Source organism: Gossypium hirsutum, chromosome A06 (genome assembly GCF_007990345.1).
Source record: "Gossypium hirsutum isolate 1008001.06 chromosome A06, Gossypium_hirsutum_v2.1, whole genome shotgun sequence".
Lineage (NCBI taxonomy): Eukaryota > Viridiplantae > Streptophyta > Magnoliopsida > Malvales > Malvaceae > Gossypium > Gossypium hirsutum.
In genome coordinates this window covers 17,105,202-17,121,763 of record NC_053429.1, presented here as the reverse complement: position 1 = coordinate 17,121,763, position 16,562 = coordinate 17,105,202, and the positions used below count along the sequence as shown (strand labels likewise).

Below are 16,562 nucleotides of genomic sequence, written 5' to 3'. Positions count from 1 at the left end.
TTTGGGTTCTCATCATACTAATTACTCCGACTCTAAATAATTATGAAGCGTAATTTCTCTCAATTAAGAATATTTTTTTTATTTGTTTTGATTCTTGATTTTATTTTAATTACTGATTTTTCATATATAATCGATTTAAAAAAATAAATTATTATACTTGTTTATTTTTAGTTTAAAAAAATCATTTTATTTTTCACAAATTATTAAATTGATTCATTTTTAAATATTTATTATTCTTATACCTTATATAAATAAATTTCAATTACTTCTATTCATTCCATTTTCAATAAATTTAAAGTCCAAAATGTCATGAATAAATTTTCCATTTATTTGGCTTTCTTCTATAAATAACTTACAATTAAGTTAGCTTAAATCACTCTCCATTTAGTTTAATTTCTAATTTTAAAGCTTCAACTAGGTAAACTATATCACTATTCATTAAATTATGATTAAATTTTTATTTTGATCATTCAATCAAATAAAAGTTACAATTTAATCATTAATGTTCTCAAAATTATTTTTTATCACCCAACTATTTAATCAAATATGTTTTTTTTTTTTTTTATCTTTGAGCATAACTCACAATATTAACAAAAAGTATAAAAATATTGATTTTAATGCATTAGAATTAGCTTTCAATGTTTATCGGTTGTTCCATAATTTTATTTGATTGTTTTTATATTTTTCATTAGTTTGTTTTTGTAATTTTGCTTCAATTGTTATGCTTGTATTTGTTATTGTTTCGCTTATATAATTCAAATTTCCTCTTATTTTCCAATTCTTCCATAACTATATTTTTTTTATTTCCATATTTTATTCACATAATTTTAAAAAGTTTAGTTGTGTTTTAATCTTCTCACATATTTGCATAATTTTAATATATTTTCGTACTATATTTGAAATTGATTATTATCATCTACACTGATAATGAAAAGCAAGAATTCAATCTATTATAATTAGTACCACATTTTTTTATTTATTTTTTTAAATAAAACATCAAAATGCATTCATTGCAACTTAATGATGTGCAATACATATTATTTTTATTGAAGTAATGTACATAGTTCTTTATCATAATCTAATTAAAGTTGATGTGAAAATCGAATGTCCATAATAATAATGAATCACAAAGAAAGAGAGAAAAATAGAATACACCAATTTTACGTGGAGACCCTTTTAGATAAAATTACAAGTAGAGGAGAAGAAAAATTCACTATCTATTTAATTTGAATGATATAAAAAGAAGAGGTGACTACATTTATTTATAGATTTAAAAACCTTATTCTAATCAAAGTCTAATAAAAGCAATACAGTAATATTCAAACACCTTATTTAAATCAATATGAAATAGAAGAAATGTGTTTCTATATAGATTCTACTTTAGCCCTCAACCTTCGCCTTCACAGATCTACCTATCTTGTCACTTTTTTTTTTAACACTAATTTGAGTTACACAATGGAAAGTTGATCTAACCAAATGCATTGATTGACTAAAGATAAGTTGTGTGGCTAAGATATGTGCAACGACATTTCCATTTCTACCTGTATGGCATAACTCACAATATTAGCAAAAAGTAGCAAATTCTTGGTGTATATCAGCAACAATGGCTCTTATCCAAAATAGATCATTTATCTAGCTTGAAAGCTTCCTAATGATTGCCAATGCCTCTCTTTAAAAAAGAGCATGTCTGTGTGTCTGTAACCTATATCCGCCACCAATCAAATCACTTCCAGACATGCAAATGCTTCAACAATGAAAGGATCACATACATTCAACACTTTGGAAGCACTAGTTATCAAGAAATCACCATTATGGCCGTTGAACCCACTCCACCTTTATGGGAAGTACTATTAAAATCTCCTTCGAGATTCGCTTTGACCATTATGGGTCTCTCTATTTCTACTTCCCTAAATCGTCCATTCTGTAACAAGGAAGATAAGGGAGCATTACTTAACTGAGTAAAGAACTCCTTGAAAGATCCACTGTTAAGAGCTTTGGTTATGATTAAGTGAATTCCGCACAAAGCCCAACTCGAGCCAAACATCCTTTACCGCTAGGCAGTGTTTCAGTGTCTGCAATGTTGATTTGCTACAATCACTTCCCCTAGGACAAATTGGGGAGGTAACAATATGCTTACGATGTAGCACTTCTATCGTTGGGAGAAAATTTTTATACACACATCGCACCATCAGCCAAATCTTACTAGGTAACTGCATAAACCATCAACGTTTATTGGAAACATCATATTGTTGATTCATATAAGTTAATGATTGATTTGAACTTGTTCCCATATCTATAATTTTCTTATGTCCACTGCTAATAATGTAAATTCCATCTTTGTTGTGTTGCCATACCCTAATGTTTGTTAAATTAGCTCTGTTAAGTGGAATGCGAGTGATCAGTTCAACTTCATATTCACTAAACAACGCAAAAACAAGGTCAAAAGTCCTACATGTTGTTTCCTAATTAATTAAGTCACTAACCCATGTCACAAAGGAGTTGCTCTGATTATTAGATTGAACCCTACAAGTGGGAATTCGGGATCCATTTATCCCCTCACACTCTAATGGTAGAACCATTACCTACTACCATCGAACACTATCTTGTAATGAGTTTCTTGTGCCCCATATGTTATACATGTGTAAGAAAGGTTGGATCCAATATTTGTAGGTAAAATATATTCATTTTCACAATAATATTTAGCTTTAATATCTTACTAAAAAGGGAATTGGAGTTGTAAATAACCTCCATCCGTATTTGCTTAGCATTCTAAGTTGAAAGCCATCATGTCCTTGAAATCAACACCACTCCAACCCTCGGGGATGCATAGGCAAACCACCTTTACCAATGTATACCTTTTATCCATTTCCACCGGTAGTTGCAGAGCAATCTATTAATCAAATTAGAAACTATAATTGGTAAGCAAAATAATCCATATTATATATGGGAATAACTTGAAGAACTAGTTTTATAAACACTTGTTTTCCACCCTGGGGAAGATAGTGCACACTCAATGCTTTCATTTTAGCACTGATTCTACCTATAATTTTGTTAAATGCTTGACGTAACACCCTTATCCGACCCCTTTGTTGGATTCGATTATGGGCGTCACCACTGAATCGGGTTAATGTACATATTTAGACATTATTTTAAAATCGAATTGTATTACCTACTTATAAAAAACTTACAAAAGAAGTCAAATTATTAAATAAAGTTCGTTGTCTCAGCTTTAGACCCTAATGAAACCATTTTGTTACAACATATTCGCCTTTTGGTGAAGTCTCAATGGTATCCCCTCTCAATGTGCATAACACTTTCCAGATGAATTTCCTTGATCTCACATGGTCTAGCTTGGTCTCTTCTCGAACTCTTTACCCAATGAATCCTGCAATCACAAGTCATACTCTTGTAAGTTCGAATGAACGTAATAAATTTCTAAGTTACACAAAACATGTCCCACCTTGTTAGGGTTCAAATAAATGAAGCACAACCAGAGGAGCCCCTATGGCAAGGAGGGATTTTGAAAGATGAGCCTCCCGTTATGAGACTGACCATTATTGGCGAAACTACAAATGGTTTTTATGCTCCAGCTTTTCTCTTGAAGAATCTCACCTTGGGCAATCTTTACTGTTAGCCCAATTAAGTTCTCTATTACATTCAAGCTTGTTTCTTCGTTACTCGATGAATATCATACACAAATATGAGCCAATCACTAACATTCAATTGCTCTTGGTAACCCTTCATTAGGAAGTGTTTCAAGCTTTTAACACTCAAGAATGGAGCGAAAGAAAAAAAGAGATTCTCATGCCACAAGTTAAGTTTGGACTTAATATTAATATATTTTATGCTTTATTTAGTTTTGACTTGACTCAAAATATGAATATAAAATTTTGTCTAAATCTATTCATATTTACAAAAGATACTTAAATTAATTTTAGGCTGACTCATATTATTTTTATTTTTTTAAATATTTATATTATTTTAATTAATATTTAATTATTTTATATATTTTTATTGAAAATTTTTATATAGCCATTTTTATATTATTTTAATATTTATATTAGAGTAGTATTAAATATTTAATATATGTTTATTTTTAATATTTTATATTTTGTATAATATATAAAAGTAACTTAGCCTATTCAATTCTAGTTCAGTTAGCATCAATATTGTTACTTATGCAAGAGGACGTGGGTTTGAGCGCTTTGAAGTACATTTATCCTCCTATTGAAGGGTTGGGGAGAGACTATGGGTAATTCTAGACAATTTGTATAAAAAAATTATAAACTTAAAAACAGGCTTAATTTTTTTTTTGTCTAAATTCATTTTTCGAGCTTAATATTTTTACCTAATCCTCCTAAATATCGGACGAGCCTTTAAAATTAGACAAATAGTCTAGCCCGTAAACAGATCTAATGAGAGATGTTGAAAAAGAAAAAGTGAAGAAGGAGAGAAAATAATTTAATTTAATTTTTATTTATAAATAAAAATAAAATAAGTGAATTTTTTAATGAATTTGGAAAAAAAAATTGAAATGAGAAAAGTTGCAAAACTTAAAAGATAACAACATGGAATGGAGTTGAAACTCAAGTGTTGCGTGGCAACGGTGAAGTGGGAACAGCTAACAAAATTTGAAAAAATAAAATGAATTGATCTTATCTAGTGATGAAAGACCATTCCAATCAATTAATAAATAAAATTACTGAAAACCTTCACCACCTGGCGAACAATTAATCAAACATGAATATTGGGCCATAGGTTCAGGCCCATAATGGCCTCAAGAAACCATTGAACTGACACGTGCCACCACGTGTCTAATTGCTCTACTTTCCCTATTGTCATTTCCTTTTCCATATACATTATTCCAGAAATAACCTCAAAACTTTCACATGTTTTCAGTTCTACCCTTCGTTCCACTTCAATCCACACTCTTCTACTCATAAGTGATGATTCCATTGCAATTTACTACACATTTTTACAATTAAGATTGTTTCTAGTAAGCCCAATTTGATTTTTCTCTCTGTAATGAGTCTTCCATCCTTTAAATGGCTCGATTTTCTTGTTATTTTTTCCTTTTACTCTTCATTTTCACCATAAACCCTTGTCTCGCCGTTGTTCAAATTGATGAATTCTCGATCATCGACTCGGACCTCCTCTCTTCTCACGGTGACTACTCTCCGCCTTCTCCTCCGCCGCCTTCCTTGCCGCCGCTTCCTCCGTCTCTTTCGTGTGAGGAAGATTTAAACGGAATTGGCTCACTGGACACTGTATGTGAGCTCAATTCCAGCTTCAGTTTTGACAGCGATGTGTATATAGCAGGAAACGGAAGCTTCCACGTGCTTCCTAATGTCATTTTGAGTTGCCCTATGAAGGGCTGCTCAATTTCCATCAATGTGAGTCGTGGGGAATTCAGTTTGGGGCAGAACGCCGGCGTATTTACCGGGACATTCTTTGTTTCGGCGAGGAATGCGAGTTTCTCTAAAGGTTCAGTGGTAAATGTAAGCAGCTTAGCCGGTCAACCCCCGGCTCAGACGAGTGGAACCCCTTCGGGGATTCAAGGTGCGGGCGGGGGCCATGGTGGAAGAGGCGCAAGTTGCGTGTCGGATAATTTGAAACTGCCGGACGATGTGTGGGGAGGAGATGCTTACTCTTGGTCAACTTTGGATAAGCCTTGGAGTTATGGGAGTAAAGGAGGGACGACTAGTAAAGAAGAGGATTATGGAGGGGAAGGTGGTGGGAGGATAAGGTTAGAGGTGGAGGAGGCCATTGAAATTGGAGGGAGTTTGTTGGCAAATGGAGGTGATGGTGGTGTAAAAGGCGGTGGAGGCTCAGGTGGAAGTATTTATATCAAGGCTCATAGAATGTAATTTAATTTGTTTTCCCCTGCTCATCAGTTTTGTAGGTTTCACGTGAGTTGAACTTTAACTGCTATGATGATATAATTGTTTTGTGTAGTTGATTGATTTATGATGCTTTAGTTCGTCTTGATACTGATTGTCTTCAATTGCCGTAAATAACTTTGCCAAATGGTCCCCTTTTCTTAAGTATAGACTGAACTTTCTAAGCATAGTCAACACTGATACATTTATGCATTTATTGCAAATATGACATTGTATTTATTTTGTCGTCAAGGATGTTGTGGTTATAAATTGGGAGGTCAGGATGCATCATCTGAGAAAAAGAGTGAGGATGAAAGTAAAAAAAAAAAAAAATGAGAGGAAGTCAAAGTAAATTCAAAGTTTAAAGAAAGAAGATGCATAAGGCTCTGGAGGAACTTATGGCATTTTTAGAAAAGAGAGAGTGTGAGTGGATGTCTAAGATAAGGACTTTCAGAATTTGGCTACAAAGTTCAGTGATGATTTAAGTTACAGTTGGAATACCTTTGCTGGAATTTTCAAGCCTGCAGTTTCTAGAAATTAGATGAAATTTATATGTGGACCAACATGTTGAGAAATCCTATGCTTTTTCTCCCATACTTGTGGTTTTGAAGTTATTGTATGCTCCTTATTTTGAAATTGATTGTAGAGTTTGTTTCTCAGAATGTCACTTAATTCGGCTTCTTTACTGTTGTTTTATTATTGAAATATGTTTTCTGTGCATAAATTAATAATTTTATCACTTGTATCTGGAGAATCAGATCTTCATCTGTTACTGTATGATCAGCACATAAAATCGATTTTCTAGCAAATGTAAAGGTCATGTTCTCATTTACTCTATTATTAAATTCTTGTTAAACTCTTTGTGGTTGTGATTCTTCTTCTATCCGTTAATGTACTTTCATCTCTCTTCAAGAGGAAAAAGATGATTGTATGTCCGATTTTGCTCCATCTCATGTTTAATACTTGTATCTTCCTGCAGTATTCTCCTTTGGGGTATTTGTAGTGCATATCTGAAACTCTATGCCTAAACTTTTCATAAGTAAATGGATTATGGGTTTCCTAATGACAATCTTCTTATCTGAAGACAGGACTGGAAGCGGCTGGTTAAGTGCGTCTGGGGGGAATGGATTTGCTGGAGGTGGTGGTGGAAGAATTTCGATTAATGTTTTTAGTAGGCATGATGATACAGAATTCTTTATTCATGGTAGGTTTTCAGTTTCTATGTAAATTTCATATCCTTAAATAAATTGCATAGTAAACTGTGTGCCTATTTGATGATTTTAAGGAGAAGTTACTTGGTGAATTTTGCTAAATGGTCATTGTTTAAAATGCAGTAATGTGAGCTTGGGTTTTCTTCTAGTATCCTTGTCTACAAAACTCAAATCCTGTCTGTAATATTTGCTCTGACCAGAAGATGTAGTCTAATATCTTGTTATCTCCACTATGTCATCATTTTTGCAGGAGGAAAAAGTTTTGGCTGTCCCGATAACTCAGGTGCTGCGGGTACATATTATGATGCTGTTCCTCAGAGTCTAATTGTTAGCAACCACAACTTGTCCACAAATACTGACACACTTCTAATGGAGTTCCCTAAACAACCACTTTGGACAAATGTGCATGTGCGAGATCATGCCAAGGCTTCTGTTCCTTTGCTTTGGAGCCGTGTTCAGGTCATTGAAGAGCTAAATCTTGTTTTTCTATTTGAATATACTCTATGTTTATTGCCTTTTTTAGTTGATACATGATATTTGTTCCCAGATAACCATGTTTCGTTGGCTTATATCCTTCGAAAGCATGCATTGATGCAGTTGTTCTCTATCAGGAGTCATGTCATCTAATTTAAAATTGGTTTCTGTTTATCTCATCTCTAAAAGGTTAAATTAGAATTAAATTTAAATAAACTAGATGATTTATCCCAAAATAAGGGTTGAATTGGCTGTGGTAGCTTGAGTCAATTTTTGAAAATTAAATGATTAAAATAGTGTAGGAATCAGATTACATCACCCGATCCTGATGTACCATGTTGGAAACCAGTGGAAAATCTTAATTCTTATGGGTATGAAACTTAGATCCTAAACAGATAATAGGAATACTTGTCAGACATTGGAGTGGACACTAAACCTGCATCCCGTGACACTAGATCCAATCCAAGTTAGTGTAACAAAAGTTAAGAGTTACACTCACAGAGATCAGAGTGTGCTGTATTTCATAATTTTGACTATGTAATTGGTCATATAGGTTAGGGGACAAATTCGCTTATCGTGCGGTGCAGTGCTAAGCTTTGGTCTTGCTCATTTTGTTTCGTCTGAGTTTGAATTGATGGCGGAAGAACTTTTGATGAGTGATTCAATTCTCAAGGCAAGTAATTATTACTTATCTACTCTAATTGAAAGCATTGCTTAAGGCAATAATACTGGGATCTGCCTTATCTATTTGCCATGTAAAATAGCTACAATATAGTCTGTCATTAACCACTGTGTTCTTATAGTCTTGAGGATAGTCTTCACCGTTCCTTCTTTCAATTCAAAATGATAGATATATGGGGCTCTTCGTATGTCTGTCAAAATGCACTTGATGTGGAATTCGAAAATGCTTATAGATGGTGGTGCTGATGCTATTGTGGCAACATCCTTGCTTGAGGCCAGCAATTTGGTAGTTCTAAGGGTAATTAACTGATAATGTTTTTTCATTTAACAAAAACCATGATTATATTGCTTCGAGGTAAGATATGGTGATTTCTGGTTTTCAGGAATCTTCTGTAATACATTCTAATGCAAATTTGGGAGTTCATGGACAAGGATTTTTGAATTTATCTGGACCAGGGGATACAATTGAAGCACAGCGTCTGATCCTCTCATTATTTTTTAGTATTAAAGTAAGCTGAATGCTTCCTTTAGTTTGATACATGCATAGCCTTTTAGAATCAGACTTTCCCAGTTCAGGTTTGAAGGGTCTGGCTAGTCATTTTGGTTACATATAGGTAGATGGATAATGCGTAAAACAAAGTGTTCTACAAAATTGACAGCTGTGGGACCCAAGTTTGGGCATAATTTGATTTAATTTTTTTAGAGGTGGAAAACTAGCGACTGCTAATATTTGAGATATTTTCCCTCTTTTGATTAATGAAATTTGAGAATTGAAAATGTGTTACTTAATTGACGTGGCAGTTAATTTCTACATTGGCATTTAATCTTTCCATTTGCATTACTTATTCATGTGCTAATTCTTCCTTCCTAATATGAAGGTTGGACCTGGGTCTATTCTGCGAGGTCCCCTGGAAAATGCCAGTGACAATGATATGTAAGTTATTGATCTAAAAGAATTGAATGCTTCCGCCATTATCTTGTTAGGTATTTAGTTTTGGTAACTGGCAGGGCACCACGGCTTTACTGTGAATTTCAAGATTGCCCTATTGAATTGCTTCACCCACCTGAGGACTGCAACGTGAATTCTTCCTTATCCTTCACCCTTCAGGTCTTCAGTTAGCCAGTTTGAAATCCAAGTCATCTTTGTCAGATTATAGTAAATTCGGCTGTGAAGGTTTTGTGTGTTCAACTTGTTAATGAATTGTTGGATTGGAATGGCATTGCAGATATGTCGTGTTGAAGATATTATAATTGAGGGCATTGTAACAGGATCTGTTGTACATTTTCACTGGGTTAGAACTGTTGTCGTCCATTCTTCTGGTGAAATTACCACGTCAGCTTTGGGTATGGATTATACCTAATTTCTGTTTAAAATTTCAATGTGGATAGTTCGTTATTTTAATGAGGAATAATGTTAGACTGTTAAAGATTCAATTATTTGCCCACGCATTCTGATTTGGACTGCTCTAGGATGCACTGGTGGGGTGGGTAGGGGAACAGTACTCAATAATGGTCTTGCTGGAGGTGGAGGGCATGGTGGCAGAGGTGGGAAGGGATATTATGATGGCAGTTTTATCGAAGGTGGTGTTTCTTACGGAGATGCTGAGTTGCCTTGTGAACTTGGTAGTGGTAGTGGAAATGATAGTCTTGCTGGTGCAACTGCTGGTGGTGGAATAATAGGTAAGCTTCTGAATCTATTGAGGTTCCACTATTGTTATTAGTTACTTTTGTTGTATTTAGATGTGATAGAGCATGGAAAAAGGCTTAGTTGGTTGTTGCTTTTATATTTTAGATGACCTTGGTGAGTTGTCCAAATACATAATTTTCACCTATGTTTTAGCCATAGGGGTTGATTCCAGAGGCTTGAGGTTTGAATTGCTCCCAGTGGCATATGTATCTTCTGTTGTGAGGCTATAGTATATTTTACTGCTCTTTGGTACATTGTTCTACAGTTATTTAATCAACATCCGGACACAATTATTCCACATTATTTAACACCTATATACCTTTTCTAAGGAAAGTTTTTGCATCACTTCTAGTATCATAAACTTCAATTTTTTATCTATTAATATAACATATTCGTTGTAGTTTTATATTTTTGTTCTCTGTAGATGGGCTACCCATTTCTTTTTGACTTGCATAAAGTGACCAAAAGCAAAAATTTCTTTACACCAACTTCGATTCATTATGAGAAATTGTATTCAAATAAACTTTAACGGTCCTTTTTTAAAACAAAACATATATATATACATCAATCACTCAAGTTTTCCTTTCAATTACTATGATTAGCAACCTTAGTTTGATTCAGTTCTTTGCTCGTCGAAATCATATTCTGAGTGGTGGATATGTTGGGATAAGTTGAATTTAAGTAATTTTACAGAAAATGGTCGAGTTTCCCTCCCCCCTCTTTACAACAAAGTAAAGGCGAGTTATTTCTGTCAGTTTTTTCGCACATCATTGAACTTGGGAAATTGTTTTGCTGCTATGCTGTGGTGACTTCTACTGATGTAAATTTGGTCCAGTGATGATGCTTCTATTAATATTTTGCTCATTTTTTGCCTGAACAGTAATGGGTTCACTGGAGCACTCACTCTCAAGTTTGTCTGTATATGGTTCCCTTAGAGCTGATGGAGAAAGCTTTGGAGAAGTTATCAGAAAGCAAGATCATAGTACCATTTCAAACATTGGTCCCGGTGGTGGATCTGGTGGAACCATCCTTTTATTTGTTCATTCAATCATGCTTGCTGATTCTTCTGTTATCTCAACTGCTGGAGGACATGGCAGCCCAAGTGGTGCTGGTGGTGGAGGTGGTGGACGAGTTCACTTTCATTGGTCAGATATCCCAACCGGGGATGCGTACCAACCCATAGCAAGTGTGAAAGGAAGCATTAATACCAGGTTTGTATCAGAGACATGTGGCTTGCTTCTTATGTTTTGCATCTGATGAATGATTAAGCCAGCTCTCCTATCCAACACCAACCACCCTGGAGGTCTTCTTCTCGTCACTTAAGTCACATAATAATTGTTTACGATTGTTGAAATTAATTTGGTAATAAAGTGAAGAAAATTTAAATGCATAATCTAATTAGGCTGGAAACAACTTATTTTATACTTATATTCTTTGAAAATCTGGATGCTAATAGGTGGTGATCATTCCCAAATTCATTTTCTGTGGTATGTGACCTGCAAAGCAAAAATGTTCCTTAATTCTTGTTCTGTTCTCAGTTTAACTAAGCACTGAGCAAAGGCAGATAGGTTACTGGCTTATATTGTCCTTCAGATGGCCCGGAAAATACAGGTCTTTAAAAGTGTGTTTGAGACATGTGGGCTTTAGTGTTATGGAGTGTATCATGGAATGCTGGAGGCAGAAGAAACAAGGAGGAATCAAGGGGTAGTTACAATTTGCTGGCAACTTTGAACTTTTGTGATCACATCTCGATGAGTACTAGTCACGGAGGCGCTTCTGAACCTTTGATAATTAAGGGACCTCTTAGTTTTTATGTTGTTACAAAAGGACCTCTTCCTGGGCTGTTATGTTCATTAACTGATAGGAAAGCATTTCTTGTCATCAGTGACAGAATTTTCCATTTGATGCTGTAATAAACTGGCAAGGCTTTCAGTTCCTTGCTTGCCGATAGGTGATTAACTGTGCTAGGTTGTGGATACTTGGTGAAATTATTCAGATTGCTAGTGCTGTTTGCAGGGGAGGCTTTGGCAGAGGTCAGGGTCGCACTGGAGAAAATGGCACTATCACCGGAAAGGCCTGTCCTAAAGGGCTTTATGGTATCTTTTGTGAGGTAGATTTGCAAATTAATGTCACTTTATTTGGAGTTTGGACTTGTTTAAGTTTCTAACGAAGTTACCTTGCCTTCATTTTGGAAGGATACAAAGATCGGTTTGCTTGAGAGAACTTTCAGTTGGCATAACGCTTTATCCGGTTTACCATATTACAATTTTCTTCATGAAATGTATATTTCCAGGCTTTGGAAATTTGACTTGTTCAGAGCTTTGCAACTGTTTCTAAATGTTATATGGTCACCTGGATAGTGTTAAATTTCTCCTCACATACATATCTTCCAATGATCAATGGTAGAATTGGTTATTTGTTGTCACCTTTCATCTGGTTTTCTTCACAATTTTAGATTGTCTGCTGCAGGAATGCCCTCTTGGGACGTTTAAGAATGTCAGTGGATCTGATAGAGTCCTTTGTCATAGTTGCCCAGCTGATGAGCTTCCAAGTCGAGCCATATATGTTGATATTCGGGGTACGTTTAACTTTAGCTGCTTCTACATGTGGAAGGATGGGCATCTCTCATTGCCTGCATTAATGTGGGCTTTTCCACATATTACTCTGAAAATTTAATAGTGCTTTTGCCGGGTTTTGGTTTTTCTTCTTGCATTGCTGTCAATAATACATGGCATTTTGATCCTTGCAAAGTTTATGATTCTTTTTTCTTCACCTGGATAATAACTTTTGTTATTGGTCCCAACCTTATGTTTCTCAATAGGTGGTGTCACTGATCGCCCCTGCCCTTACAAGTGCATATCTGAAAGATATCATATGCCACACTGTTACACCGCACTTGAAGAGTTGGTATATACCTTTGGTGGGCCATGGTTTTTTGGTCTTATTCTTTTAGGCCTCCTCATCCTTTTAGCACTAGTTCTTAGTGTTGCAAGGATGAAATATGTTGGTGGAGATGAATTACCAGCTCTCATGCCTGCTCATCGTGGCTCTCAAATAGATCACTCATTCCCTTTCCTAGAGTCATTGAATGAGGTTTTTTTTCCTTAGTTTCTTCCATGTACACTTGATGTTTTATCTATCATGTTGATCAAAATACAAACCACTTACTAAATAGTATTCTCAAGTATCTAATTGTTATATCCACCAGGTTTTGGAGACAAATAGAACTGAGGAATCCCAGAGTCATGTTCACAGAATGTATTTTATGGGATCAAATACATTTACTGAACCTTGGCATCTTCCTCATGTTCCGCCCACACAATTAATTGAAATTGTGTAAGTTCTTATTTTTGCCTCCATGTGTGATAGCTTGTTGGTCAATTTTCACTTTAATAATAATCTATAATTACAGTTTTTGTTCTTCTGTAGGAGCAGCTGTGTAGTGAGCTAACTATTTCCAAAGTATTGTAGGAACTTGGTTTATGTAAAAGAGTTTTTTGAATGTCATTTGCATGGCAGGTATGAGGATGCCTTTGAGAGATTTGTGGATGAGATTAATGATTTAGCTGCGTATCAGTGGTGGGAAGGATCAATCTACAGCATTCTTTCTATTCTTGCATATCCACTTGCATGGTCCTGGCTACAGCAATGCCGGAAAAGGAAATTGCAACAGCTACGTGAATTTGTTCGATCTGAATATGATCATTCTTGCCTTCGTTCTTGCCGTTCACGCGCATTGTATGAAGGACTTAAGGTACCTTGTTCCATTATATTCTTAAATTATTGTATAATTTTCCTTATGGATATTTTTGGCTTGTTATATGTTGGTGTAGTCTGGTTTTGGGGTTTAAAATAGAAACATATGCTTTTGCTGTTGGATGTTTATGGATGCAGTAACTGGATGAAGCTGATGGAAAATTAAACAAGAATTTCTATTGATTGAGATTTGATCTTTCCTGTTGGAATCTTTTTTTTCTTTAAGCTTAAGAAGTGCTGTGTCCTTTTGTTTCATGCCAATGGAACTGAAGGTTTTAACACTGGTCCCTGTTGTGTTACTCTGCAGGTTGCTGCAACTGCTGATCAGATGCTTGCGTATGTGGACTTTTTCCTTGGTGGAGATGAAAAGATAGGTGACCTTCCTCTTCGTCTTTATCAAAGATTTCCAATTTCTTTGGTTTTTGGAGGAGATGGAAGTTACATGGCTCCTTTTTCTCTTCAAAGTGATAACATTCTTACGAACTTAATGAATCAGGTTTGTCATTAAATGGTTGTTTTGTGAAAAGTTTTTGATAGTTTCTTTTAGTGGTTGAGTGCTGTTGTTGGTGCCTATTTTTGCCTCTTTCTGTTTTGCAGTGTGTTCCACCAACCATGTGGTATCGACTAGTGGCTGGTTTAAATTCTCAGTTGCGCCTTGTTCGCTATGGACATTTGAAACTAACTTTTGGCCATGTTATTAGCTGGCTTGAAACACATGTAAACCCTACCATAATTGCATATGGTGTACGTGTTGATCTTGCGTGGTTTCAGCCAACATCTTCTGGTTATTGTCAGTACGGACTTGTGGTATCTGCCACCAGCAATGAGAATGTGCAGTACTGGACTGAAGGTCAAGATAGATATTTTCCTTCTATGGAGCAATTAAGGTATCAACTGTTTGATAGTGTTTTTCTGCCTTTAAGTTCAAGTATAAAATTTGGGTTAACTTTCATTGTTCTTTTTCTAATGGGGAGGGAGCTATTTGCAGTTGGTCTGGTGCTAGTAGGGGAGACTCAGGTGGTCGTCCAGGAGCTAGTGAATATTTAAGGATATTTGGAGGGATATTGCATGCAAAAAACTTACAAACACTTAAAATGAGGAGGGCGATTTGTTATCCCTTTTCACTTATAGTTTGCAATACCAAGCCTGTTGGTCATCAGGTTCATTTTTCTTCATTGCAGACAAATAATTATCTTTCCTTTCTCTCACACACATTTGGTTGAAATTTTTGGAGAAAATCCTGACTCGTCTTCCTTATTATTGGCAGGATCTTGTCGGTTTGCTTGTCTCTATATTACTTTTGGGAGATTTTAGCTTAGTTTTGCTTACTTTGCTACAGATGTATTCTATATCACTGTTAGACTTCGTTTTAGTTTTTTTCATCCTTCCTTTTGCAATATTTCTTCCGTTCCCGGCTGGTATCAGTGCCTTGTTCAGTCATGGACGAAGACAATCAGCTGGCCTTGCACGTGTATATGCACTATGGAATATCACATCGTTGATCAATGTTGTAAGTTGTTTCGAGGTTATTTTAGGCTATTTCTTAATGTTCTTCGATGCATGGCTTGGAAAATAATAGTTGATGAAAGCGCATTTAAATGCTAGCAGCGAAATAGTTGTGCATCCAGCAATTCGAGAAGGTTATGCTGTTTTTGCTGTTCATATCAGATTGATAATGAGTGCCATTAAGAACATTTTGCAACTAGTATAATTTTTCATGTTACTTTGCACATGGTGCGGTTAGTGGGAGTGATGTCATAATCTCCTGATTCTTTGGAGGAAATGTCAGGAAAGTTGAATGAATGACTAGTATTGCAAGTGCTTGTTCACACTGCTATAGTTGATTTATGAGACAAATTAAAGGGTTTATTTTATAGACAGTCAATATTGCTCAAACTCACAAGTTACTTTCAAGCATTTGTCATCCTGATTATTTCTGTAATTTGCGACAGATAACTGCCTTTGTGTGTGGATTTCTACATTACTGGAGCCATTCAAGCAGGAAACATATGAGCATTCAGTCATGGAATTTTAGCATGTAAGTATGTTTTATCTGTTATTATGGCTGTGGGTTAACTCTAGTTAAGTTATATTTATTATTAGTATTTTTACTGGTGTGGTGTGGTGTGGTGTAGGGGTGATAATGGATGAAGTGTTTAATATTATATTATGGTATGTGGGTGTGCAGGGATGAAAGTGAATGGTGGATGCTTCCTTCTGGATTAGTTGTCTGTAAAATAATCCAAGCAAGACTTATTGATTTCCATGTGGCTAACCAAGAAATTCAAGATCACTCTTTATATAGCACTGATCCTGATGTGTTCTGGCAATCTTGAAGTAAAACCTTTCTTCCTTCTTTCTTTCCCTGAATACTTAAATCATAAGTAAAACAGCATTTAGGAAACCCATTTTTCTTTCCCCAATTTGGTGTGATGGATTTGAGTAGTGGAGGAATTTAAGTATGAGTGGCACTTGAATTTTGTAAATGATAGATACTTCTATATATGATTTATTTTCATATATATGCACATACACAACATTGTAAGAATCAATGAACCGAACCGTTGTTTGATACCCAAATCAATTAACGTGATTAGGATTTTTATTTTATTTTAAGTTTGCATACATGGGAAATGGAAGCCTTGATGATATATTTTATTTCATTCAGTTACATGGGTTGAAAGATGGGCGTATTCTAGAGGGAAACCAACCCAGATTTTCTTTCATCATCATTATGGCAGGGTTATTTAGATTTTTGATAGATTTTGATGTATTTAAAATAATAATTTTAATATTGTAAACATCATATCTGTATTAATAAATAAACACCTGATCAGGAAAGATTAGTAGAATATATATATATTATATTTTACG

General features: G+C 35.0%; 1 protein-coding gene across 3 annotated transcripts; it reads left to right on the top strand.

Moving 5' to 3' along the window:
- Window positions 1–4,638: 4,638 nt before the first annotated feature.
- LOC107962697 (uncharacterized) lies at window positions 4,639–16,298 on the top strand. 3 transcript variants are annotated; one of them, XM_016899173.2, is made up of 22 exons: window positions 4,639–5,863; window positions 6,968–7,083; window positions 7,341–7,549; window positions 8,118–8,237; window positions 8,415–8,543; window positions 8,629–8,754; window positions 9,124–9,179; window positions 9,254–9,353; window positions 9,472–9,589; window positions 9,716–9,925; window positions 10,813–11,143; window positions 11,949–12,042; window positions 12,402–12,510; window positions 12,754–13,025; window positions 13,141–13,268; window positions 13,452–13,686; window positions 13,996–14,184; window positions 14,286–14,575; window positions 14,677–14,848; window positions 14,956–15,198; window positions 15,641–15,726; window positions 15,877–16,298. In XM_016899173.2, exons 1-22 carry the CDS (start codon window positions 5,046–5,048, stop codon window positions 16,022–16,024), a joined length of 4,299 nt encoding a protein of 1,432 aa, XP_016754662.2. In that variant the 5' UTR covers window positions 4,639–5,045; the 3' UTR covers window positions 16,025–16,298. The 3 variants fall into 3 exon arrangements, with proteins under 3 accessions (XP_016754662.2, XP_040971187.1, XP_040971188.1); XM_041115254.1 differs by having other exon boundaries at window positions 5,781–5,909; XM_041115253.1 differs by lacking the exons at window positions 14,956–15,198; window positions 15,641–15,726; window positions 15,877–16,298 and having other exon boundaries at window positions 14,663–14,759.
- The last annotated feature ends 264 nt before the right edge of the window (window positions 16,299–16,562 follow it).